General features: G+C 49.0%; 1 protein-coding gene across 3 annotated transcripts in view; it reads left to right on the forward strand.

The window, feature by feature from the left end:
* SREK1 (splicing regulatory glutamic acid and lysine rich protein 1) overlaps window positions 1-15119 on the forward strand; it is a 338699-nt gene that overhangs the window by 237531 nt on the left and 86049 nt on the right. For all 3 annotated transcript variants that reach the window (XM_069627375.1, XM_069627376.1, XM_069627377.1), the window contains one exon: window positions 11001-11147. In XM_069627375.1, coding sequence (XP_069483476.1) covers window positions 11001-11147 — 147 coding nt within the window. The remainder of the gene's footprint in view (window positions 1-11000; window positions 11148-15119) is intronic.

Raw genomic sequence — 15119 nt, forward strand, 5'->3', positions numbered from 1 at the left:
CCTCTAAGACATTAGAGTTGAATTCTGAATGATCATCCCCAATATCATTATCCACATTTCCGGGGTTTCGTAGGTGTGACAGGCCTACTACCCAGACTTTGATGATTCAGTAATCTTGCAATTATTTGTTTTTTCTTTCCTTTAACAGGGAGACTCCTGGCCTTACACATTTCTTTCAGTTGCTCTACTGTTAGAATGACCAGGGCTTCCTGACTGAAGTTATCCATATTTGGCATGTTATACAATTGCTTTTCTAGTGGAGCTTAGTCTTGTGAAGGTTTTTGTTGAACAAAAGCAAAGCAAATGCTTAGTGTAACAACTCTACAATAGATCCTCACTGCCTGCCACCAGTGTTAGGCAAGATTGTATGCAGTACACATTGGGTGCAATACAACAACCCTGACCTCCTGGCAATAGAAACCCAACTTTTTGTAGAAGTCTGCGCTACACAGGTTGGTAGGGTGTGGAGCAGCTAGGCTTATCTCAAGAGGGGTCAGTGTGAGCTGTAGGAGAGTTACACAGAGATTCACAGTGGCAAGTATTCAAATAAACTCAAACACAAGGTTTCTTGATAATACAATTATTAATTTCTTTATCAGTCAGTTAGAATAAGCCTTCTTCAGAAGGGATATCAACAAACAAATGAGCAAGGTCAGGTCGATCTCTGCTGAAGAGTAACCACTGCTACACTGCTATACATGTCGAGGATATCCGAGACGTCACACTGCTGCTTCAACGATCTTGGCAGCTGAATGCACTGGCAATAGGCGTGACCGCACCTGTTGGCAAGATGACGACTGCATCCTAAAGAAGTGGATCCTTCTACCTCTTAATCTGAGCCACTAAGTTCCTCGGATTCGATCACATAGGACCTTCCACTCGTATAGACACTCCTGTCCTGATGAAGGCCTACACCATTTAAGCTCACCTAGCTCCACGCAAAATGGCCGAAACACTGTCGTGTTGACATGTATTATATGTTGTTCAACTCTTGATTGTGCCCTCTCTATGGGCCCCCTACCTGTCTATGATTCCACTGAATTCTCTAAGCTTCCTTCCCAAGGAACCTATAGAGAATGAACGAACTGTAGATGTCTCAAATATTGACTACTTGATCATTCGTACTTGGGTACTACACTTTGTATGTCCTCAAATGTAAATGTCCTATGTTTTTTGAAAAATACCAGTATATTACTACACCACTGCACTTCAAAATAAAAGCCTTTTGTGCAGAAAAACAGTTTCATGAGAATTCTGAGACCACCCACACAAGGGGTTACCCACTCAGGGTGTAGCAGTGGTTACTCTCAGCAGAGATCGACCTGACCTTGCTCATTCGTTTATTATTTTACCGACCTGGGCAGAGCAAGGCAGTAACCAGGTACCCTTTCGAATACTTCTTCAGAAGGAAGCAATATAAAACACCACACAAATATACTTCAAACATACACACTTAGTTATCTAAATCAGCAAATATCCATTTGGGATGAGACACGCACTACCTACACCCACTGGTGACTTCAATAGCTAGGGTGCTGTTGACATTAATAAATCGTGGTTGCATTTAGAATGTTCTTTAGAGTAGTGTTAAAGGGAAGAGAATTCAGAATAACACAAGTATTCATACAGTTATTAGTACTTTCAATACAACCCCCCAGTGCAAAGCACATGAGCAGAAGAGAGAAGAGTCATTCAAGGAGCCTAGGCCAGCCAATGTTAAGTTAGCAAAAGTCAAGGTGAACTGAAACACTTCTTGCAGGTATGTAGGAAGTTTTTTCCAATGTTTTAAGTCTTTGTAGGGGGAGCGTGGCCTGGAGCGCGGACAATGCGGTCGCTCCTCTGATGTCCTCCGTGGGACGCCCGCTACTTTTCATGCTCTGATGCAGTTCCAGCACCTCTCTGCATAGCTGATTTATGGGTGGCAACTTGTTAAACCATGGGGCCTCCACCAATGCTTTTTCACAGACCATAGTCCCCAGGAAGGCTAAGTAAAGTCCAGACTAGCCTGTGGCCTCCCTGCGGCCTCCTTGCTGGATAATCCAAAAGGTCTTGTGAGGAAGTCTACAGCTCCATTCTCTGAGCTGCGCTACCACCTCCAGCCAACAACATACCCCCTGCGTGCCACCACCGTTGCCCTTCTCCAGAGGAACCATCGCAAAGACCAGACCATATGATGAGGACCGAGGGACGTCCTGTGGCGTCCCTCCACCTGCGTCCTCGGACATGAAGGCTGTGAGAGGGCCCCCGATTGCGCCTGGAGGAGTGGGAGGAGATGTGCTCCGGTCACGGCAAACTCCCGACAATGCCAGCCAGCGGTATGTGGTCACCTCCTGCAGCCCTCTACATAATTTCGCCCACTGAGCCCGCCCGGTCCGCCTCCTTCTCCCCTACCCCTCAGAGGTAGCTGGCTCTGCTGCGGGCGAAGGCGCAAGCCGCACTAGGACCCGGCCCAGTCGGCCTGAGCCGTTTGAGGTGGGGGGGCCTGCAGGATCTGCTACCCCTCCACCCCCCTCCCCCCCCTCTCTCCCATCAGAGGACTTGCCAGCTTCTGGGCCCTGGATCCTCCCATGGGGGCTCCCCTCCTACCTGCCTCAATATTCTGGTGGGGACCTCCACCCGCCCACACCCCTCGGCCTATGGGTGCACTGAACCTGAGGCAACAGGGAGTGGACCTGACACGGAAACCTGTGAGGCAGCTCCTTCTGTGGCCAGGGGGGACCAAACTTACCAACCTTCCGATAAGCACCCTGGTGGAACACAACCCAGGCTTTATCCAGGAAATCCGAGGCCCAGCGTAACACTAAGCCGTGCTACTGACTGGTCTAGGATCCCCTGCTGCAGCCGACATCCCTCAACAGGCGGAGCATAACCAATGCACACAACCAGCCTCTGGGAAGCCTGGAAGCCTCACTCTAACCCATGTCTCCCCACAGCCTCAGCTGAATACAGGCTCTCTTCTCAATTAAGCATCTCCTGGGGCGCCCTGGCCCACTCTTCAACTCCCTCCTCTCAGCTGGCCCAGGTGGACTATCCAGCCTCACCAACGACTCGTAGGTGTGGGGGCCTTCCCCCTCACTAGCAATTCCACCACCCCCTCGAACCACAGTACTGCACTGGCAGCCGTCTCAAGCCTCAAGAACTGCCACTTACCTACCATACCCTCTTAAGGAGTTGTCACACTTTCCACTTCATGAGTGGAGACATCATGGCCAAGTAATGTAAATATAATAAGAACACAGACATAGCCACAATGGTGCTATCAGCGGACAAGCGGAAGGAACGGGACCCTCCAACTCTGCGACACAGATGACCACGGAAGACAAGGGGACCCACGCAACCAGAAGCGACCTACTGGCTTTTATGGCTGATATTAAATCTGAGTTTAGGTCCTGCATGACTGGACTATCTACAAAACCAGAGCACACTGACCAGAGGGTGACAGAAGCAGAACAAAGATTGGGGGAGGTTGGGGATCAAACCCAAGATCACAAAGCAGCCCTAGGCGAAATACAGCGTTCTGTTAGAGCCTTACAGGACAAATGCGAAATCTTGGAATTCAAACAAGAAGACTTGGAAAATCGAGCCTGTCCCAATAACCTACGAATTTGGGGTATACCTGCCTCGATCCCAGATCAAAACGTAACGCAATACTTGTTTCCGCACCTTGACAAGTCCCAACTCCTACTGGATCGCACCCACAGGCTGGGCCCCCGCCAGGGAGTGGAATTGGATTCCCCGACTCCTCCCCCACTCCCCTTGATGTGATCACCAGGGTTTTCACTACGAAAGTGGCCATCTCATCAATCGGTCTCACCCGGGACGAGCTGACCTACCAGGGCTCTTCCCCTCCAGATTTACCAGGATCTCTCCCTTCTCATGCTGCAAAAGAGAAGGTCCCTCCGACCCCTGACTCTCTTTCTTCAGAACCATCAGGTCCGTTACAGATGGCTCTTTTCAACAGTGCTACAATTCACCCACAAATGCACCTTAAGGAAAATTAGCCATCTCGAGGATGCCGAACAAATACATGCACTCAACTTCACCTGGGACCTCCTCTCCTATTGCTCCTGAAACCACCACAGGCAAAGACCCTATGCCCCCTCAAAATGAGAAGCAGATTTTATGGACGAGAGTCCCAAGAGACAGGAGGAAGAGATGACTTAACACTGGCGAAAGGTACATAGGCAAGAAGACAGGAAGCTGACCATCTAAATGGTGGACCCTACAGCCCCTGCCCGCCTATAATCCTATTCGGCGCGGCTCTGTTCCTCCTCACGACCTGAACCTCTTTCGCCTCAACAGAATGCCACCTACAAAGAAACAAAAGAACCGTCACCATGCTCACAGCAGCGGGCCTCCCCCACGGCTCCTGCCCATTTGCGAGGTACAATCCATCTACGAGTCCTTGGAATACCACACACAGTTTGATCTTAGTTTCAGCCATTCTGGCTGACTATGGTTATTTGGCCCAGTTGGTCTGGGGTGGAGTCGGGCCTACAAAGCTGGCCCCTCCATTGGTTAATACCCAGCCTCCCCGTTGGAGGCTTGGGCAAAAATCCCAAGAACAGGATGGTAAATGGCCTCAAAGTCTCTAACCATGGCTGACCCACACCCAGCCCACGTAAATCAATCTTACAAAAGCTCCAGGATGAAGATGCAGCGGTGGTCCTGCTCCAGGAAACCCACCTAATACCAGCAGACTTTGGGCGCCTACGTTTGCAACAATTCCTGAAGCAACTCATCGCCTCAGGTGGCACCAAGGGGGCACAGCGGTTCTCTTTAGGAAGGGGTAAAACCCCCACATTTTGGAAACAAAACTCTGCCCAGAGGGGCGATTTGACGCAGTGAAATGCCTCCTGTTGGGCCAACTATATAACTTAACTTTGGTGTACGCCCCAAATACGGGACAAGTCTCATTCTATGAAGCTCTAAGCACCACGCTGGCTCCCTTTGCAGAGGGTCAAATGGTAATGGGAGGTGACTCCAATGGAGTCCCAGACCCCATAAAGGACACATCACACCTACCTTCCTCTGGAGACGTTACTCTGGCCCTCGTACTACTATGTCTATTTAGGACCCTAGAGGTGGTAGACTCGTGGCTGGTGCTGCACCCCTCAGAGACAGACTTTTCCTTTTATTCCTATGTCCACAGAACATTCCCAAGAATCGATCTCCTCTTGACATCTCCGCAGGTGCTCGCCTATACCAAAGAGGTATCCATTGGATAAAGGATTCTATCCGACCATGCCCCGGTAACCCTGGAGATCCGCATTCATGACCCAACTCCCAACGCAGATGGTCACTGTACGACCCGATACTTAATGAGATGCCGATAAGAGAGGCTATAGCAACATCAATTAAGAACTTCTTCAAAGAGAACCATAAGGAAGACCTCTCCCTGGCAAATATCTGGGATGCTATGAAAGCGGTCATTCAGGGAGAGCTGATAGCTTGAGGAGTGGCATACCATAGGAACAGGCGGCAAACTCGCCTGTCCCTCGAACAACAACTCTGGAAAGCAGAAGACACTCATAAGGAAAAGGGCTGGTCCCCCAAAACACAACGAGCCATCCAGACTGCACGAAAAAAAAAAATCAAGGCCCACTATGCTGAACACATTGCGCAATTACTGGCAAAAGCTAAACAATTCTATTATGTAAAGAACAATAAAGCGGACAAATTACTGGTGGCCAATCTTGTCTTGCCAAAATAAAAAGGAGCAACACAATTATTGGACTACGAGACCCACAGGGCAAGATACAATATTCAGAACTGGAGAAACTACAGCTTGCAATGAATCAACTGGCACAAGTGATGTCCGCACCACTGCAAAACCTCAAGGAACAGAGAGAATACCTGCAGAAAGCCGCCCTCCACCTAGCTAACGGACTCAGCCCGAGACGTCCTGAACTCGCCAATCTTAGGTGAAGAGGTAGAAGAGGATATAAAATCTCTTAAAACCTGAGCTCCCAGCTCAACGGATATTCCACCAAATGCTAGAAGATTTTCGGGCACCAACTGCTGATGCCATTGGTGAATATGTTTAATTCTTTCAGGGAAATGGGCACGGTAACCACCCTCCATGCAAGAATCCATTACCGTCCTTGTACCCAAACCTAAGGGGGGAACCCGGCCTCCTACAGACCAATTGCCCTGCTGAACATTGATGCCAACATCTATTCCAAGGTCCTTGCAACGCGCCTTTCCCACATCCTGCCCGACATAAACCACCCGGATCAGACAGGGTTAATTAGAAACAGCCACAGGCGACAACATCCGCAAAGCACTGGACCTGGTAGACCTGGCCACCCCGGGCTCCCAGGGTCTAACACTCCTGGCCCTCGACGCCACCAAAGCGTTTTGACAAGGTGGACTGGACCTTTATGAACCTCACCCTGGAGGCCTTTGGGCCGGAGTTCCGAACCATGTTCCTAGCGAACTACAAGTCACCAAAAACCCTCCTGAGGATCAATGGCACCATCTCCACCCCGATCTCTGACCAGCGGGACCAGGCAAGGATGCCCACTATCCCCGCTCCTGTTTGCCCTGATCATGGAACCCTTCGCCCAAAGAATCAGACTGAACAAGCTCATCAAGGGTCTCCAAGTTGGCCCCTCGGAACACAAACTTGCCCTATACGCAGACAACGTTTTGCTAACCATCTCAGAGCCCTGTACATCACTGAAACATGCCCTTGCTGAGATGGATAACTACGGAAGAGTCACTGGCTTCTCCATTAACTTGAAGTCTGCGGCCTTGGGGATAGGCCTAACCACGACCGAGAGAGAATCTCTGATCCCGCTGTGCCCCATTCAGCGGAAGGCTAAGGCAATCTCTTACCTGGGTGGTCCAAATCCCGGCGAACCCAAAGGACGTTTATCGTGTACATTTTCCCCCTCTTTAAAGAACTGGAAGACGACCTGAAGCGCTGGAAATCCCAAGAATTCTCACTAATGGGCCGCATCACCGCCTGCAAAAAATCTCCTTCCCAGATTTCTATATGCCTGCTCATCACTCCCGGTTCCTATTCCATCGCCAGCCCTCCAGGACCTCCAGAGGAATATGCTATGATTTATCTGGATTGGGAAAAAACCCAGGATCCCCCAAAAAACAATGCTAGGTAATGCAAAACTAGGAGGTCTGGGGGTACCCGACTTGCAGGGATACCAGATGGCAGCACAATTCGCATGTACTCAAGCGTGGCAAGTATCCTCAGGTCGCCCTAGATGGGTGGAGCTTGAACAATCCTGCCTATCCGTCCCCCTATGCTTCCTTTGCCCACATCCCACCCCCAATGCGGCAGACAGCGGAGAGACTACTGCTATCTACTAGGCATACCATAGACAATTAGGACAGAGCCCTAAAGGAAAAGGGATTGCCAGAGGACTGAGCCCCTGGTTGCCGGTATTTCATAACCTGACCTCACCTGGAACAAACCCACAGAACTTTAGAAACTGGATCTCAGGGGGCCTGGAGTCTCTGGGACAACTGTTTGTGGGGTGGGAGGGGAGGAACCTTTCACCTTCGAACAATGCAAGGAAGCCTTCCAGCTTTAGGAGAAAGACAGGCTCTCCATTATCCAGCTTCGCCACAGGTGCTCCCACCCGCAAACCCGCCAGGCAGCAACCCGCCCCCCACGGCACTGGACCTAACCCTTATGGATCTTCCGACCCGAGGTAAGATCTCTACTTTATACAGACGTTTCCAGGGAGACTTTCCCGCCTCCAAAACGCGATGCATGGCGCAATGGGAAGCAGACATAGGCCACCCTATAGAGGATGAGACCTGGGTGGATATATGGACTTGGGCCCACTCACCATCGGCCTGCGTCACTAACGGGGAGTGCGCCTACAAAATCCTGCTGCGCTGGTACTATCCCCCCGTGAGGCTCCACCACATGAAACAGACTCTTGACCCGGCATGCTGGAGACAATGCGGACAGCCGGGGTCCTTCCTCCATATGTGGTGGACATGCCCAAAAGCCCAACAATTCTGGAAGCAACGTCTAGCCACCATCGAAGGAATCACTCAAATGACGCTTCCACTAGAGCCCGTACCTATCCTGCTGAGCGCCCCGGTTCCTGGCATCTACCCAACGTCGGGGGCCAAAGCTTAGCTATTCCCAATGCCTCCTAGTAAGGAAGAATAGCGATTGCCCACTCCTGGAAATCCAACGAAGGCCCACTCATGCCCCTCTGGTGGGTCAAAATATGGGACTTACTCATCGCAGCGAAGGTAACGGCAGCTAAGGCAGGGCTTCTTCACCGCTTCCAGAACATTTGGGGCCCATTTCTTGACTATGACCTAAAATTTCCGGCCCTTAACTACAAACCACAACAGGCCTGGAGGATCCTAAACAATGGGGGTATACCTGAGGAGAAAGAAAAAGGATAAAGCAGGAGGGAAACCCCAAAATCCTGAGACTGCGGGCCGGCATTTACAATGGGGTGGAGAGGGAGGGAAGAATCAGACTGAAATGCTGATTTGATGTATAACTATTTGTTTTGCAGCCATCCTGCCTTGGTTTAAAATACAAAAAAAAGTCTTTGTAGAATAGGAAGAAATCAAAGTAGGGCCACAAGCTGTTTAGGCTTGTGAAGTAAATAAGCTGACAGCAACTCTACACATGCAAGCAAGCATCCAATAAGGACAAGTGTCTACACAACAAGAGGTAAGTTCTTAGACTTTACTGTACCTTTAGGTTGAAGAATAAGTGCAGCAGATGACTTCTGTTCCTTTGCAGCTCTGTAGACCTTTCTGTTCCTGGGCCTCGGTTGTGGGGACAAGAGGGAGGACTTCTGGGGACTCCTGCACTGCAATGGGATGGTGACCGCTTTCAACCAGCAAACTTCAAACAAGCGGCTGTTCTGTGTTTCAGCTACTCGCGTCTACTGCAAATAGCAACACTTTGGTTCCTGGCTGTCGAGATGGGCTTTCCTTGCTTCTGGGGTCCCGCACTCTGTTGAGGAGGATCAGGCTCGGTCAGTCCTGCTTCCTGGGAGTCTTAAAAGCAACGCATACAAACTGGTGTTCCTCTCCCTGGCTATCTGGTTCCAGCAGCGACTGCAGTGGATGCTTGACCAGCTTTGAGAGGATGTCCAGGTGGCTTACTTTGGAGTTGAAAGAGAAGTCATTGCGGGGGAGCTTCTCTGTCGATACGAATTTGGAGTTTCAGCACAGCAGCAGGGCTTCACCGGGGAAAAACGGTCCAAGAGGTGCAGCAGGCGTCTTCTCGTTCTTCAAATTCCTTCGTCCAGTGGTCGACTCTGCTTTCCAAGCCAAAAAGCCTCTCCTTTTATGCATCTTGCTCCCATTCATTCCAGCCTAGATGGCAGTCACCCAGTAGAGTGGCTGTCCTTGGCGCACAGCCAGCCGGCCAATCACCTAAGAGTCCATTGATGTCTCCTGGGAGACTAAGCACAGGGAGTTTCGGGCACCACCTTCGCTTCCTGCCCCTGCCAGACACCCTGGAGCCAGAGGCAGATTTCACTTGTGAAGCCCGCCAAAGACAAAGCTAACAAAGGGACCAAACCTGGTTTGGTGCGCAGAGTAAATCTCAAGAAGGACCTTTTCACAAAGAAATGGCGAAAAAAGACGACCGGGGCCATTTTGACAAAAATGGCCCCTATGGGTGCTTTACTGTGGCTGTGAACGTAGCCCGCGGTAAAATCCCACAATGGTAGTTAAAAGTAAACCACTGCCACCAGCTATTCAGTGAGGAAAGGGTAACATAAAAATGTTACATGAAAATCTAGACAAAGGGGCTACTAAGTAACCCCTCCAGCACCGTATTGTAAGATGGTGTGTGCTGGCTCTAGAAAGTTACAAATGTCAAGTCAATTTCACTTTACTGCTCTGGGGAACAGTAGTTTATCCCCGAGAAGGTATTTAAACCTTAGAGAAATCTGAAATCCTTCCCTGTGTAACTGTACTGAAGGTGCTGCCTGACTCAATGTAAAAGATGATGCCTATAGAGTTTCATACTCCACAACCAAAAAGAAACGGTGTAAAAAAATCACATTAAAATACATGAGACAGTGGGGGGAAAAAATGTCTCTCTCTTCAGGTAAAAAAATAAATCAAGTCCTCAAAATCCAGCAAAGTTGCTGGGGGGGTCTCTAAACTAGAGGGAATCGACACATTTCTGATAATTCTCCCTAACACTTATATTAAATCTGAGGAATTGTTAAGTGTATTTTTATTGTTGCATATTGCTCTTTCTAAAGAAGGGTTATTTAAAACTGTTAAACATTTTTTTTTACAGAAAACCTTGTGTAAGTGTTAGTTGGATACTTGTAATTGTGAATCTGTGTTGCATCTCTACAGCTCACATGTACCCCTCTTAAGATGAGTCTTGCTGCTCAGTCACTCTTCCAACTTGTGTAGTACAGACCTACACCAATAGGTGGCTTTCCTATTACCAAGAGGACAAGGCTGATGTAGTCTCCCACAGGGTTACTACATCCTATCTTGCGTAACAGCACATGGTTCAGAAATACTATTACGGTAAGTAATGTAGATCTTCTGCATAGATGTCGTACACATGGGGGATAAGAGACATTTCGTTAACAATCCTTTACTCTGGTTAGTTCCTTCCCCACCCTAATATTGTTAAGGCTGACCTATGTGTTATGACGATCAGTGGCACAAGTCTATGCAATGTGGTTACATTTGTACTCTTTCCATGAACAGGACAAAAACTTGGTATCCAACTAGAATTCATTCCGTAGGTTGATCAGCTATAGCATCTTGACCTAAATGTTTCTCATTCTAGCTTTGCCCAGCTGGTCTGTTAATTGGAGAAAGATGCAGGGTGGTGAAGGGCTTCCTTCTTCGAAGGATAAAAGTGGATTATTTGAACCTTTTGAAAATATTTCAGTTTTAAGCGTAAAGGAACCATTCTCTTTTGCTACAACCTTGATAAATGAACAGTAACGGCACATTTTTGTTTATTTTAATTTTGTTAAAAAATAACCTGATTCTTATTGATGGATTGACAGGGACAGAAAAAGGGACAAGGAATTCAAACCGAAGGCCAAAGAAGGAGAGAAGTCCCGAGAGAGGGACGACCGAATGAGGAAAGACAAGAGATCCAGAACACCGCCCCGAATTCATGGTTCACGCAGGAGATCTCGCAGTGTTAGCAGGTTTGGTGTTCTTCCCGTAAGATTTTATACATTGAGTGTCATTAATTTAAATTCATGAAGCGTTCTAATGTTGTGGCTGCCCATGTTTGAAGGTGACCTCTGTTAGGGAGAATTCTCAAAAATGTGCTAATTCCCTTCACCTTAGAGACCCCCAGCAACTTTGCTGGATTTTGAGGACTTGATTTTTTTACATGGAGAGGGTGTGCCCGTTGTATTCCCACACTCTAGATGTGTTTTACTCTTGTGTTCTTTGATTATGGAGTTTTGGACAACTGCATAGGCATCATCTTTTCGTGTGTGTCACACAGCACCCTCAGTGCAGTGACACAGGGAAACCTTTCCAGGCTTTCCCAAGGTTTAAATGCCATCTCTGGGATGAACTACTTTGCCCAGAGAATGTAAAGTTAAATTGACTTTACTAGTCTTTTTAAATTCATAGACCCAGCACACACTATCTTCCTATAGAGTGCTGGAGGGGTTACTTAGTAGCCCCTATGTTTAAACACTCTTGTAGCTGTCAAAAGCTACCCTTTACTATTGAAATGGCTGATGGCAGTGGTTTTATAACGAACTACCATGATTTTTCCTGACCGCGAACACCGGTAGCTAAAAATCGGGGCTGCCATGTTTTTCAACATGGCGCCCAAGACCCCTCTGAAAAAAACTCTGCTCATCTTTTTGGTCAGTTTCTTTAACTCTGCACGCCAAACCAGGTTTGCTCCCTTTGTTCATGAGCCTTTGGCGGGCTTCAGGACTGAAGTCGGCCCATGGCGTCTGCGTGTCTGGGTTGGGCAGGAAATGAGGTAGGTGCCCGAAACTCCCTGTGCTTGTCCTCATAGGAGACCCAAATGCACTCTGGCGTGATTGGCTGGCTGACTGTCCGGCAAGGACATCCACCCTGCTGGAATGAAAGGGAGAAAATTGTTTAAAAGGTGAGTCTCCAGCACTGGAAGGCAGAGTCGACCACTGGAACGAAAGAACCGAAGACTAGCTGGAAGAGGATGCCTGCTGCAACCACTGGACCGTCGGTTTGCCCGGTGAAGCCCTGCTGCAACTCCGAATTGCCAGATTTCCATTCGACAGAGCAGCTCCTTCAAGGACGGTTTCTTCCTTTGAGTTGGTGGGACCAATCAACTCAGCAAATGCCTGGATACCATTCTCAGAGCTGGTTAAGGTTTAAATAGGGAGAGGGACACCAGTTTGTGTTTGGAAGCCACAGCTGCTTGAGCTGAAGTGATGCCATTTTGTTTGCTCAGACAACGATCCCGCGCAGTGCCGGAGTCCCCTGACGTCCTCCCTCTTGTCCCCACGACTGAGGCTCAGGAACAGAGAGATCTGCAGGAACTGCCAGTAACCAATGTCTTCAGCTACGTCTTTTTGCTTCACTTTAAGGTAAGGTACTGTGCCATCTGGTTGAGAGATCCTAACTCTCACGGTGAAAGTTTGTGAAACTTTCCCAACTTGCAGGCCTAATCAGCTTGTGACCCAGCATATAATTTGCTTTCATCTAAACTACTTCTAAAAACTTTTCCAAATACTTCTCCATCTGTACCAGAACTGTGCTGTCCTATCCAAGAACTCTAGACTATTGACTTTGGCCTGGCCTATTGAATTTTCCTGACCCGCCTGGTACATTTAACATTTGCATTATCTGAAAGAAGTGTTTTCTAACCCCTTGTACAAACCTCTGCCTTTTTATTCCTATTTAAAGTAAGTGAAGTGCGATTTGGCTCCTTTTTCAGGGGAGCTCACACTGTCCCTAAAACTCAGATTGTTGTGCTGTAGTATATTGGTGTTTAATATTGAGTTGATTCCTACTAGTGAATGTTTTCTAAATGACTATGTAAATACATTTTTAATTTTTTTACCAAGAAAGCTTGAGTGCAAGTGTCTACTTGAACCACTGTGATTGTGATACTTCTGTGCAACTTCTTCTACTGCTCACATTCCCTCTTGAGATTAGCCTGGCTGCTCAGCTCACTACCAAAAGTGTGGTACATACTTCTACCAAAGGTTGGTTTTTGCTTACACCTGTAGTCCTAATTGTGTGTGGTGTTCCCAGAGGATACTGCATGCAATTCTGCCTAACAGTCGTGTTAAGCGGTGGGCCGCCTACGGCATGTCACGTTCTGGATCTTCTTCCCCCACCGCCGCACCCGCTGAAAGTGACGGGGGGTACTAGTGGTGACCAGGCTTCCATGTCGGATGCCATAGACCTCACGACGGACACCTCTAGGTACCCCACGCCCGTCCCCGCTAGGCCTGACGCAAGTCACGCTATGGGGAAAACACCCGGCGACAAGGGCGTACAAGATCGCCACACTAAATACACAACCCCGATCCCGGTTTCTACGGTACCGCCGAAACTGGCGAAAAGCCGACAGGACTGCCGAAAATTATAACGGAATCCTCTGATCTTCAAGATCAAATGTCTCCTCAGACCCGCACCCCTCCCCCCCACCCCCCGCACCCCTCCAATCCGCAGCAGCGTCTTGCGACTGGGCCTTCAAAAATAAGGGCGATGCATCCAAAACGCATCCGGCCGTCGAAACGCACTCAGCTGACGCTCTGATGCTCTCTAAGGTAGGGGAAAAATCTACCGCTTGGCCTCCTAGTCATACGGCACGCAGTAGGGCTGAAGGAGAAGTCTAAAGACACAACGAAACGCAAAGAGCGGGCCGTGGACACGTCGAAAGACACGCTGCAACACACCGAGGCTCAAGAGGACTACGTGGATAGTCGGGAGCCTTTGGAAACACATTTCGGCGCCATAGGGAGGAAAATGAAGATTTTCAACCCTTGGACCCTTCTGGTTCATCTAAATGGACCAAAGAAAAATGTGAAGGGTGCATGGACCGTTTTGAAAAGTTTGTCTCGCTTTCAGAGCAACCTACCCCTAAGAGACCTTGGGAGGACCCTGTCAAGATGCCCGCTCCCGGGGAGCCGGCTCAGGCCCTGCGTCCCCGAAAGCGGACATCAAGACCCCGGGGAAGGTCCCAGCAACCCCTTATAGGGGCCCTTTATACAGCATCCTGGCGCCTATGGCGCCAGGCACATTATGAAAGTGTTTGGGTGCACTTACCTGATGCAAACCATGCTGCAGAACCCTGGCCTCCTTGAGGCCTGAAAGGAACTACTTTACCTGTGGGACTCATTTACCACCCGGGCGTGGTCGGGGAAGGATACATACCTGATTGGAGGAAGGACACATTCTAGGAACTTCTTCCAAGGCTATTTAAACCACACCCGATCAGCCACACGTGCTTCCCTTGTTCTGCATCTAGCAGCTGGATGCTCACCGTGTCTGCTCCTGCATCTTGACTTCTGCCACACCTGCCAGCATCCTGAATCACCTGCAAAGGAAGGGAACAGAAGAAGGAAAAGGCCTCACCTGCTAAATCTGCATCCCAGAGACATTTCGCCGACAATCCTGAAAAGGAAGACATTTAGTTTTAAAAGCACATCGCATCGATCGCTGCAGCGCCGCATTCTACTCACCTTTACAGGGCGCCTCCATGTTCAGCAGCGACCATCCGGATTCGCAGTCGCGCCCCTGCGCCTAGGGAGAAAAAGACAAGAACAAAGGTGAGAGAAAGAAGGGAAAAGGGAAGCTAAAACTCCAATTCAAGACTTACCTGTTGGGTCATTCCCTTTTCATTTCGGGTCCGCGCCGCATCCAGGCATTTTCGGACCCCGGCCCCTAAGGGCAAAAAGACATCAGCGTTAATGAGTGAATGAAAAGACATTACCAAAACACTCATTAAAGACTTAACTGATTTCTACAAGGATTTCACCGCTCACCTCGGGTCGGTGCCTGTTCCCCGGCATTCCGTACCCCGGCCCCTATGGGGAAAAAGACACTAGCATTAGAACATTAATGCATGGACACAAGGGGAACCACTTATAGAAAAACTTACCTGGAAGCCAAGCAAGTTTGGTTCTCACCCATCCGAAAATCCAGTGACGTAACTG

The sequence above is a fragment of the Ambystoma mexicanum genome, chromosome 6p, assembly GCF_040938575.1.
Source record: "Ambystoma mexicanum isolate Mex_15411 chromosome 6p, UKY_AmexF1_1, whole genome shotgun sequence".
NCBI lineage: Eukaryota > Metazoa > Chordata > Amphibia > Caudata > Ambystomatidae > Ambystoma > Ambystoma mexicanum.